The sequence below is a fragment of the Hippocampus zosterae genome, chromosome 16, assembly GCF_025434085.1.
Source record: "Hippocampus zosterae strain Florida chromosome 16, ASM2543408v3, whole genome shotgun sequence".
In the NCBI taxonomy this organism is placed as follows: Eukaryota; Metazoa; Chordata; class Actinopteri; order Syngnathiformes; family Syngnathidae; genus Hippocampus; species Hippocampus zosterae.
Window position 1 is genome coordinate 10,888,908 of NC_067466.1, and position 10,364 is coordinate 10,899,271.

The 10,364-nt window shown below is 40.6% G+C and overlaps 2 protein-coding genes across 3 annotated transcripts; one reads left to right on the top strand and one right to left on the bottom strand.

The window, feature by feature from the left end:
- Positions 1-2,494: 2,494 nt before the first annotated feature.
- On the top strand, positions 2,495-6,454 carry LOC127588660 (mitochondrial uncoupling protein 2-like). Of its 2 annotated transcripts, none has more exons than XM_052047466.1 (8): positions 2,495-2,620; positions 2,708-2,813; positions 3,453-3,586; positions 4,245-4,452; positions 4,524-4,721; positions 4,791-4,892; positions 5,556-5,736; positions 5,829-6,454. In XM_052047466.1, the coding sequence occupies exons 3-8, from the start codon at positions 3,470-3,472 to the stop codon at positions 5,932-5,934; spliced, it is 912 nt and encodes a 303-aa protein (XP_051903426.1). In that variant the 5' UTR covers positions 2,495-2,620; positions 2,708-2,813; positions 3,453-3,469; the 3' UTR covers positions 5,935-6,454. The 2 variants fall into 2 exon arrangements, with proteins under 2 accessions (XP_051903426.1, XP_051903427.1); XM_052047467.1 differs by having other exon boundaries at positions 2,711-2,813.
- dnajb13 (DnaJ heat shock protein family (Hsp40) member B13) lies at positions 5,942-10,332 on the bottom strand. Its single transcript, XM_052047465.1, has 8 exons — positions 9,653-10,332; positions 9,471-9,574; positions 9,052-9,213; positions 8,820-8,968; positions 8,483-8,596; positions 8,254-8,367; positions 8,095-8,171; positions 5,942-7,385 (listed from the first exon to the last, which is right to left on the bottom strand). The coding sequence occupies exons 1-8, from the start codon at positions 9,718-9,720 to the stop codon at positions 7,226-7,228; spliced, it is 948 nt and encodes a 315-aa protein (XP_051903425.1). The 5' UTR covers positions 9,721-10,332; the 3' UTR covers positions 5,942-7,225.
- Between the last annotated feature and the right edge of the window lie 32 nt (positions 10,333-10,364).

Genomic DNA, 10,364 nt, shown 5'->3' on the forward strand with positions numbered 1-10,364 from the left:
TTCAATAACGTAAACAGCAAGTCAAAAGCTTAATGTTTCCCAAAATAAAGTAAAATAGTTCTTTCTATTTCAATAATAAAATAATAACACTAGTCCAATGAAGTCCCTAAAACGTATTTTATAAGCTGATTTGAAAAATGTCTTACCTTTTACCCCCCTAACGTAGGTTTTGGCTGTACAGTATTTAGATTTTTAAGTTTGACCTATAAAAGCTTGCGTAGTAGATTTTAACCACATGTGTTATTAAATATTCCTAAATACATTACAGAGTATATCATCGTTATTGTTATGAAAACCTGATGTGGTAGAGAAAAAAACCCAATTTAGGCTAATTTAAAAAAAATCATTTAATTAAAGTTCTGAATTATTTATTAGAATAAAAAACTGTACAATTATATATATTTTTTAATAACATGGACACATTGTCACGTGAAGAGCGTAATTTGGACCCAGAAGCAGACATGACACGGAAGTTGAAAATTAAAAGTCTCCATTTATGAAAATTCAAACTGCAGAGAGCACGGGTGGATGCAGAAGACGTGGAAGAAAACTCAACGGACTCACCATGTGTCACTGAGTAACTTGGGTTTTATATACTGTGAGACATCAAGCCTACATGATAGATTGAAGGACCAAAACGTAAAAGAGCCTCAGCAACTGCATAACAACTGAAACATCAGGGAACAAACAGTCACACTGGGTTTCTTTGATTACGTTATTACAGTATAAGGAAACAAGTCATCCTTATGCTGTAATAATAACGTTATTAGAAAAACATGTCATCCTTACATTAAAAAAAAAACAAGCACACATTATTCCTGAGTCTTCAGGATAATAATGGTAAAATGACACACTCACACTGGCAATTTTACTGTGTTATATTAAAGTGCTAAATTAGAGATGTGTTTCTTTCCCCATTTCATGACAATAAACAAGTCAGTGAATAATGAAGCATACTTGTGTGCTCCACAAACATTTAAATTAAACAGCGTCTGACTTTATTAATAGCCGCGGGCCTTATTTATAGCGCAGCAGTGTTAAGCTGTGTTCACTGCGCTGTTGCACACTTCGTGGTATTCAAAGTACAGCGGCGGGGAAAGCGAGTGAAGCTTCTCGGTTTCATTTTGTGAGAAGCGTAGATGACGAGGTCACCTCGATCTGGCTGAAGCTGGAACAGCCAGGAGGTGTTTACGGCTCTGTCTATGATCTCTGAGGGTCCTTTTAGATTGCCGGGGAAGTGAAAAGGTTCAAGTTAGATAACTTTACTAGGGCAAAGTTCTTATCCTCTATTCCTTTGCACTTTGTGATATATTAATCAAAGCAGTTGCTGAAATGTTTAATATGTTGTGGGAATGTCTTCTATGGACCTTCCTTGTGACTGGTGATGTAAGCGTGCTGGGACCATGGAAAGTCACATTAACTGTCTGCAGGCATGCACCCACCAACAGTGCCTATAAAGTGTCATCTATTCACTGTTTTGCTTCTTCGGCCAAAGCCATGTCTAATATAAAAAGAATTCTAGGGCGCCATCTTGTGGCAGTTTAAGGCTATGGAGTTTTATTAATAAGATCATGATCAAGCCTTGTCTGATGGGGAAAACAAGTCCTTTACGGTCACCTTGGGCATGCATCCATACTTTTACTCCCTACATTTCAAAGAGGTCACAGTACCTCCAACCTCTTTGCCAAAGCAAGCACGGTTACCTTTTTCAACCTTTGAGGAAGACAACAGAAAATAAAAAAAAGTTAAAGCTGATTGTTTAAAAATTATTATTATTATTATTATTACTTTGTTCACAGCCTTAGCAGTGCTGCGAGGATATGCTTCGAGCCAACACTAAATTGCTCTTAAAGAACAAAAATGCAGCTATAATATGAAGATTCTCTTTTCTTCTCAGCGAGAGAGCAATTTACAAGTTTGGTAAACTATTTATTGTGTGCAGAGAAGTTCCATTGTGTCAAGTTATCACAGAAGGTATTGTAGAGTATTTTATTCAAAATATTTTTTACGGTTGTACCCAAGAACATGCCCTGCGATTGTCTGGGAACCGGTTCAGGGTGTCCCCCGCCTACTGCCCGAAGATAGCTGGGACCGATCGCAGCTGTCTTCAGCACCCCCCATTGTGAGGATGAAGCGCTTCAGAAAATGGATGGATCCCTAAGTACATTGCCGAATTCAATTTTTACTTTTTACTGAGGTACAGGAATTAAGTCAATACTTTCACTCAAATGTCTTTTCCACAAATCTTTGGAATTCTACTCAAGTAGCGCGAGTACTTTTGCAATCCAGCACAGCCGTCCTGTGGGACCCTCCAAAGCACCCAAGCAATTCCATTAGGGAGTCTTTCTCATTGGCTGCAAATGGGAGCCAATAGGCGAACAAAGGACTGCATGATAAATGAACTCTTTGATGAACATACACTGAACATAAAGCGCGTGCAAGGATTGCATAATAGATCAAGCTGCAAAGTCATTTGAAATGGCTTTGAAAGTACTCTCAATCACTTCAATGTTTGCAGAGTCAATGGACCAGTGACGCTGCAAAGTGAAGATCAACAAGAGCTCGAGTATCCCGCCTGTGTCTCGCTCCCACCGCGGTAAACATGAGACTCACATAACAGGTGGGTTCAACTTGTCACGCAGCCTGGGGTGTGTGTGTGGGGGGGAGGGGGGGGGGGTCATGTGCAAAAAGGTATCTATAAATTCAGCAGATTGGCGGTGGGACAAACAGCAAGCACGCAAGCAAGGGATGAAGACAACATAGCGATCACCTCAAGGATTATTTATTCACTTTGCTGCTTCCGGAATACAAAGGTAATATTACAATGCATTTTGGATGGATGACAAACCTGACTTAAATGTGTAAAAAAATATTTGCATGACTGTTGTGCTCTCAGCCAGAGGTCTGATATGTATAGCATCAATACAGGCCAGCCAATGGTAAACCATTGGACCTTTTCACATCTATAGCCGTCAATGGCAGTGAATGTGCTTCACTGTCACAGATCTTTAATGCTTCAAGTAACACACACACACATAAAAAGATTTGTTTAATTCAACAAGTTTTTATGTAGATCCTTGGAACTTGAAACAGTATAATGATCATCACTGATGGAGTTTATGCCCATGATAGAGGTTCGTCACATTCACAAAACAGATCTACCAGTAGCATACTTTTTTATCCACCCGTATGTTATTTAACTTCATTATTGTTCACATACTTTTATATTCACTGATTGGCTGGGAGAAATCACATGATCCCACAAATGACACGCGCTGTGACGCACATCGCTTTGGCTACCAAATATGGTTCCCTCATATCATCACAACGGGTGTTGTGTAACTTGATTAATGACGTGTTATATCTGCAGGTCAAGTTGAGCCGCGCTCATGCTCAGGCATGTGCAGTACAAATAAGAGCATCGGTTGATGCCATGTGTGTCACCGACTCAGGTGGAAAAGTGGTCATCATGAAAGGCAGTGAGGTGGCGCCCTCGGCGATGGTCAAGTTCTTTGGTGCTGGCACTGCAGCCTGCATTGCTGACCTGGTCACCTTTCCATTAGACACGGCCAAAGTGAGACTGCAGGTACGATGATGTCGATGGATGATTCCAATGCCAGTGTGCCGTTAAGAGATTGTCAGCTTATTCAATTGCACTTTATTGATCTGAAAATTATTTATTGATCACAAATAATGTATCTTTGGTAGAGGGCATGACCATTTTTAACAATCTAATTTCAGGCTTTTTTTCCCCTTGATGTTGCGATTGCAATTTAATTGATTATATTTTTGAGGGTTCTCTTGCCATGTACTTTTTTTTAAAAATCAACACAACCAATAAATTAATCTGCATTACAATAAACAATATCAGATTTATTATATATATATATATATATATATAATCAATGTTTTGGTCTTCCAGGTTAGGCTAATGCTAAAATAAAGGCAAATGAACCATGAACTAATATATGAAGGAAAGTTTGGTGATGTACTGAAATTGGAGTTGCTAGCGCAAACACTTTGACATGCAAAAGCGGAACAATTATTTTGGATTAGATGGCAACTGACCTCTTTTCGTGACATACAAACTCCACGCATAAAAGCTGCAATCAAGATTTGAAACTGGAACCTCCGAACTGCGAGGCAGACGAGCTAGCCACTAACTCACGTACTGCCCGGATGAAATGAATGATGGTCAGTGTGTCTCTAAACCTATACGTGGCCGGGTTTTTTTTTTTTTTTAGGTTCAGGGCGAGATTCGCAAAGCTGACGGTGCCAATGCAAGAAAGTATCATGGGGTTTTTGGCACCATTAGCACAATGGTGCGCACCGAGGGACCCATGAGTCTTTACAACGGACTAGTCGCAGGACTGCAGAGGCAGATGAGCTTCGCCTCCGTGCGAATCGGTCTTTATGACTCCATGAAACAATTATACACTCGAGGCACCGAAAGTGAGTCTCCCGACCGTGAAAGGATTTTGTCATTTAATGATGCCCTGATGGTAACACGCGCACGTGCAAAGGTTCGGGCATCGTCACGAGGCTCATGGCGGGCTGCACCACTGGCGCCATGGCTGTGGCTTTGGCACAACCAACCGACGTAGTGAAGGTTCGCTTTCAAGCTCAGGCGCGCCTGGCTGACGGTGGGAGGAGATACAACGGTACTCTGGATGCTTACAAGACCATCGCCCGGGATGAGGGAGTACGAGGGCTTTGGAAAGGTAATATACGTCTTGTATCACATCTCGGTTAAAAGATCCTGCTTCTAACCATCCTTCGTAAAACTGCAGGGTGCACGCCCAACATCACCCGTAACGCCATTGTCAACTGTGCAGAGCTGGTGACCTATGACATCATAAAAGAGGTCATCTTGAAGTATAACTTAATGGCAGGTGAGACGCATTGCAATTACAACCTTGGTTGAATGAGGAAAGGCCTCAAACACATTTAGTACTGTACAACATAGACCAAGGATGGGGAAATTAAAATGCAGGAGCGGGGGACACAATTTCTCATCAGTGCTTGTCAGCAGCCAGATTGGACCATGCAGTTCCTAAAACCAGATGTAACTCTGTCCAAACCTGTGATGGGAAGCAGAGTTCAGATGACATGAGTTTGCTTTAACTACCGGATCTAGCAAAAAATAAAAATAAAAAAAGAAAATACGTGACTGTTTTCCATTATCATCTTGTGTAATTTATTGAGAAGCACCTGCATAATAATGGTCAATGTCCACATTACAGAGGTCGTGAAAATGTTTAGACAGAGTAAGTCCATCCATTCAAGATCTATTGAGATCAAATCAGACATGGGCAGACATTATCCCCCAAAAAACTGATTTATAAAGCACCATATATATTTCATTATGAGGTCATATCATAACACAACATAATGTTCAAATTGGGTGGAGCTAATTGGACCAAGATGTTCTATTTTAATTTGTCGTTTTCTGGAAATGAACACAAGTTGACCTTGTGTTCAGTGCTTTGAAAGTACGATTGCCCCCCCCCCCAATCCATATTTGATGAAGGCTAATTGCTTTTGGTCCCTTACAGACAATCTGCCGTGCCATTTCACCGCTGCCTTCGGCGCAGGCTTCTGTACCACGGTTGTGGCGTCGCCTGTGGACGTCGTTAAAACACGCTTCATGAATTCCAGCGCCAACCACTACAGCAGCGCCGTCAACTGTGCTGTCACCATGATGAAGAATGAAGGACCCGCCGCCTTCTATAAAGGGTAAAGGACGCCTGTATGATATTCATATTGTTGCATAACAGCCATCGGTAACAAGCTCTTGTGTCTTAATAGTGGATTTTGTTTTCTGTCAGGTTTATGCCTTCTTTTCTGCGTCTGGGTTCTTGGAATATCGTCATGTTTGTCACCTATGAACAAATCAAACGTGGCGTGACGCAGTATTGGGAGTCACCTTTTTGAAGCCTCATCCAGCAAGAATCAACACACAGACCAAAGATTCATGCAAGTGGACAGTGATGACGAGTGGTTAGTTGCCACTGAGTACAAAGAGAAATCGTTTTTTGGGGCTGGGGGGCGGGGCCAGGTGGTCACAGCTCAGGTAGATCAGAGGTCCACAAATTCCTGCTGGAATTGGGAATTGTTGCAAGCCCTCCTTTTGCAATTTAGTTAAGGGCCCAAATATGCAGATCCAAATTGGGTGTCTGCTTGAAAACAGGATGTTTATGTTTACAAAAACAAACGAGCAGATCATATGGAAGTGTTGCTTACGTTTGTACGGTATTTCTTTCTTGAGACCACACACAACAAGTAGACTAAAATATGATTGGTTTGTTTTTGGAGTGTCACAGTTCCTGCTTGTGAGCCCGGGTTTAATGATAGGAAATGCACTGAAATACATTGATTTGTTGCTGGTCAATAAATTCTAAACATGTGACAAAAGTGTTAAGAAGGTACAATAAAGCATCATTTTTGCAAACAATTGTTATTTAAGTGTATGATTTACATTGCCACTGTCTATCAAGTCACCGAACATATATCTTACTTGAAGGGAAAATGGGGAGTCAGTAAACTTTATTGGATTTAAACTTTATTGGATTTACTCTCACAGGCACTTGTGAAAGGTGATTCTAATATTTTGGTTTCTGTATTCTCATAGATTGTAGAGGTGGACATGCTGTTGTGACTGGGGCGTGAAATCGACAGCGTACTGGTTTATGAAAAAAGATCAACTGGTTTGCGAGTATCAAAAAAAAATCAGGCTGGTTTGATTTTCTGGCTAAACTGGTTTGCAATTGCCAACAGTTGTCATATGGTGAACTGCTAACTATCCTGATGATGGACAATAAATTTGTAACACCCTCTTAAGTGCTGGGAGGTGTGTGAAGACAGACCAGGGTCCAGCCACAACATTAGGTACACCAGCACAATCCAATGAAACACGATGCAAGAGCTATACAAACATCTACGCTCAAATATACGACGACAATAGGTGCATTATTGTGGTTTTGAGGTGCTCCAAATATTCTGACATGATTACATAATTTGTATATTGTACATACAGCATATGGTCGGTTAGTGTAAATGGGCTGTGAAAAATTGCCCGAGGGAATGTGCCATAAGCAAACTTAAACCACATGTTTGGTTAAAAGCAGTGTGTTTAGCATGACTCAGCAGTTTGTCATTATGACCTATTAAGCATAATGGAATTCCATTTCCCTTCTTGATGACGAATAAAGAAGACAGATTGTGATCAATTTTTAAAAAGTAGAGCTTGTTTGATAAGATCTTTCCTGTCTGGGGAGAGCCTCTCTGGAAACTGGATGCCAAAAGTGAGGATGAGGTTTCCTCTCTGGGAAGGATTCTGGGAGAGCGGCATCCCCTCCCCAGTCACCACTTTTTGGTATGTGAAGCTGCAGTGTAGTGATACACAAATTAAGAGAGAAGAAATGAGATACGGATTCATAAAACCGTCGGCTGGTTTCTGGTGGTACGCAAATTCTTGAAGGTCAGCGCTTTTGTGACAAACAACTGTACATTGTAGAACACATCAGAAAGGGGAAGAAAAATATTTACTAATTGAAGTGAAGGCATTGTGGGAGTTAACAAGTCGCATTCCCGTGACATCACATATGCGCCATGTCACGTTTAGACCACGTGAAGAATACCAGTGGATCAAATAGAGATAGAGAGAGCTTTTTCTAGATGGAAATAAAGTCACCATTTTGAGTTTGTCTCTGCCAAAGAACATGTTAACAGAAGTTACTGTGCCGAATGCAACTAATAAAGTAACGTGTCATGAAAGGGGCTAAATTACTTTTTCAAGGTAACTGCAGCGACATTGGCAGTGATGTACATCAACAGACGGAACGATTAAATATTCTTCCACTAGGTGGCAGATGTTCAACATGTATGTCCACCTCTGCCTTTCATAGCCCAAAACGATTGCTTTGGGCTTTATTTCGGACTTCACACCAAGTAAATCTATGAGTAAATTGAGGTAAGACCATTATTCGTTTGTCGTATACACTTTTAGCGATGTGTAAATGTACATATCTAATTTATGTGCCTCGGCTCAATAAAAGCGGGAAAAAGTTCCATATCAAATTGGAAAACACTTACTGCACAATGTCATTGATGGGAATGTTGAGTAGTCTGCCATCGAGTGTTTCCACATTGACCGAGCAACCCGTCAAAGCCTGTGAGGAAAGATTTGAGGATGCCGCTTTCGTCGCTCCTCCACATGTTATAAGTGTTTCTGTGGCTCTGAGCATGACTCACCATTGCCAGTGAGATTTGGGCCTTGTAGATCAAGTCATTGTTTTGTCTTTTGAATTGAGGGTGAGCTTTCTGTCGCACTATGAACACAATATCTGCAGGGATCTTGTTTGGGCCCTGTAGGTCACAAAATCGTTATCTAATAAAGGATAACCAGAGTTTACTCTCGTCGCACAACATAAAAGTCTCATGCGGCATTATTTGTGACTACTGAATTAAAACGATTTCTTACCTGATCCCCCTCTTTGGAAAAAATGACCTTTGTGCCTTCTTTCCATCCAGGCTTCACATCAATCGACAGAATCTTATCCTTAATACCCGACGTGTAGCCATCATCATTCATAACCTGTGAGTTGAATTACAAGAAATGGGTTTGTAGAGTTTCTTCCGAACAAAAAGTGGTGGTCGGCCCTTAGTTGATGTTAACTGTCAAACTAAACATAAAGGAAAGAGAATTATACATGATTTATTTACAATAACTATAGCTTTAGTTTTTGATGTGCAATGCAAGAAAAAGTTTGTTTTATTTTTTTGCTTTTCATTGCATTAGGTAAGGGGAAAAAACTGACCCTTCGTGATATCTTGATTTTTTTAGTACAACCGTGGAAGAGGTCATCCAGGGATAAATGAAGATCCCTCTCGATGGGGGGATCTTGCGTCTTGACCTCTTCTGGTAGCAGGCCACCCAACAGCAGTGGGATGTCATTTGTGTAAAAGTCTGACAAGAGACAAACGGACACCATTGCGCCAACGATGTTACACATGCAATTTATGGTCAAACATTTGTGGAAATTATGGTACCTGCGAATGGGTTGTCACTGCCAAAAAATTGACGGAAGGTTTTGTCTGGATTGCCGTGGTATACGTATTTAGTTGACCAGGCACCACCGCTGCCAAACTCATATGGGATTCCACCTTTCAGGCCTTCCACTCCAAACTTGTCATATGTTGCCTTTTTTCGAGCTGCCACAACATCATATCCAAGTTATGAACAGGTACTGATCATCCAAACCAAAATCATAATAGACAAAAGTCATATTTTAATGCCACGCTAGGTCCACAATTACCAAATTGTCAAAAAGGGGGGAAAATACAACCAATCATCATACAACAAACTGGTAAATATAATAATGTATTATTACTGTTTATATCACAACGTTGTAAAAGCGCCATATAAGGATGTATTGTAAAATATAATAACCAAAAAGCAATATGCTTACGGTCACTCAAAACATCGTAGGCTTCACCCAGTTGGTAAAATTTCTCTGCACTTTCTGGTTCTTTGTTGCTGCTGGGATGAAACTTGAGTGACAGACGTCGATACCTGCAGAGAGAAAATAATGATGACGGCGTTTTGTACCGTGACTAGTTAATTACGGCATCTGTTGCCAGGTAGACTTACGCTTTTTTTATGTCTGCGTCTGTCGCATTTCTGTTGATTTCAAGCTTGTCGTAGTATTCGCTGCACATTGCAACGTTGAATGCTGGGTCTTGATTTGTTTTTCCTCGGAAATAGGAATGGAAAAAAACCCTATAAAATGAATCAAATGAAATTAGTGCGACGTAAACGTTTTTAATCCCACAACGCCCTCTTCACACACCAAAAAGTGATAATCACAAAAATGTGCTTGGGGTCAGGGTTGTCAAAACAATCATCAAAAGAATTTCGATCTTGATTGCATCAATGACGCAGTACTATACGCGTGAATGGCACGTAAATGATTTTAAAGCGAGTTACGCGCATTATGTTAACGTCGGGCAACTGACGTCTTTCACCGCTGAAAGGTTAACGGGAATTTCAATTCCAGGGTCAATACGCGACACAAAAAGCACATTTAAAAGCATAATAACGAATTTAAAAAAAATAACTTACAACCACGGTTTCAACAGTACAGCAGTCCATTGAGTAGGAAATGTTTACATGGGTTGCTATGGGAATCCGGCCAGTCCAGGGACCGTCAATAAAGGGGAGAACCCAAACAAGAAAGCTTTGGAGGGAAAATGAATTTTCTAAAAATAGCTAAAACACGAGATTAGATACAACTGCAATTATGGCTCAAAAATATACTTCACCATGCAGGCTGGTGTGATATCAGGCATGTAGTTATACAGGT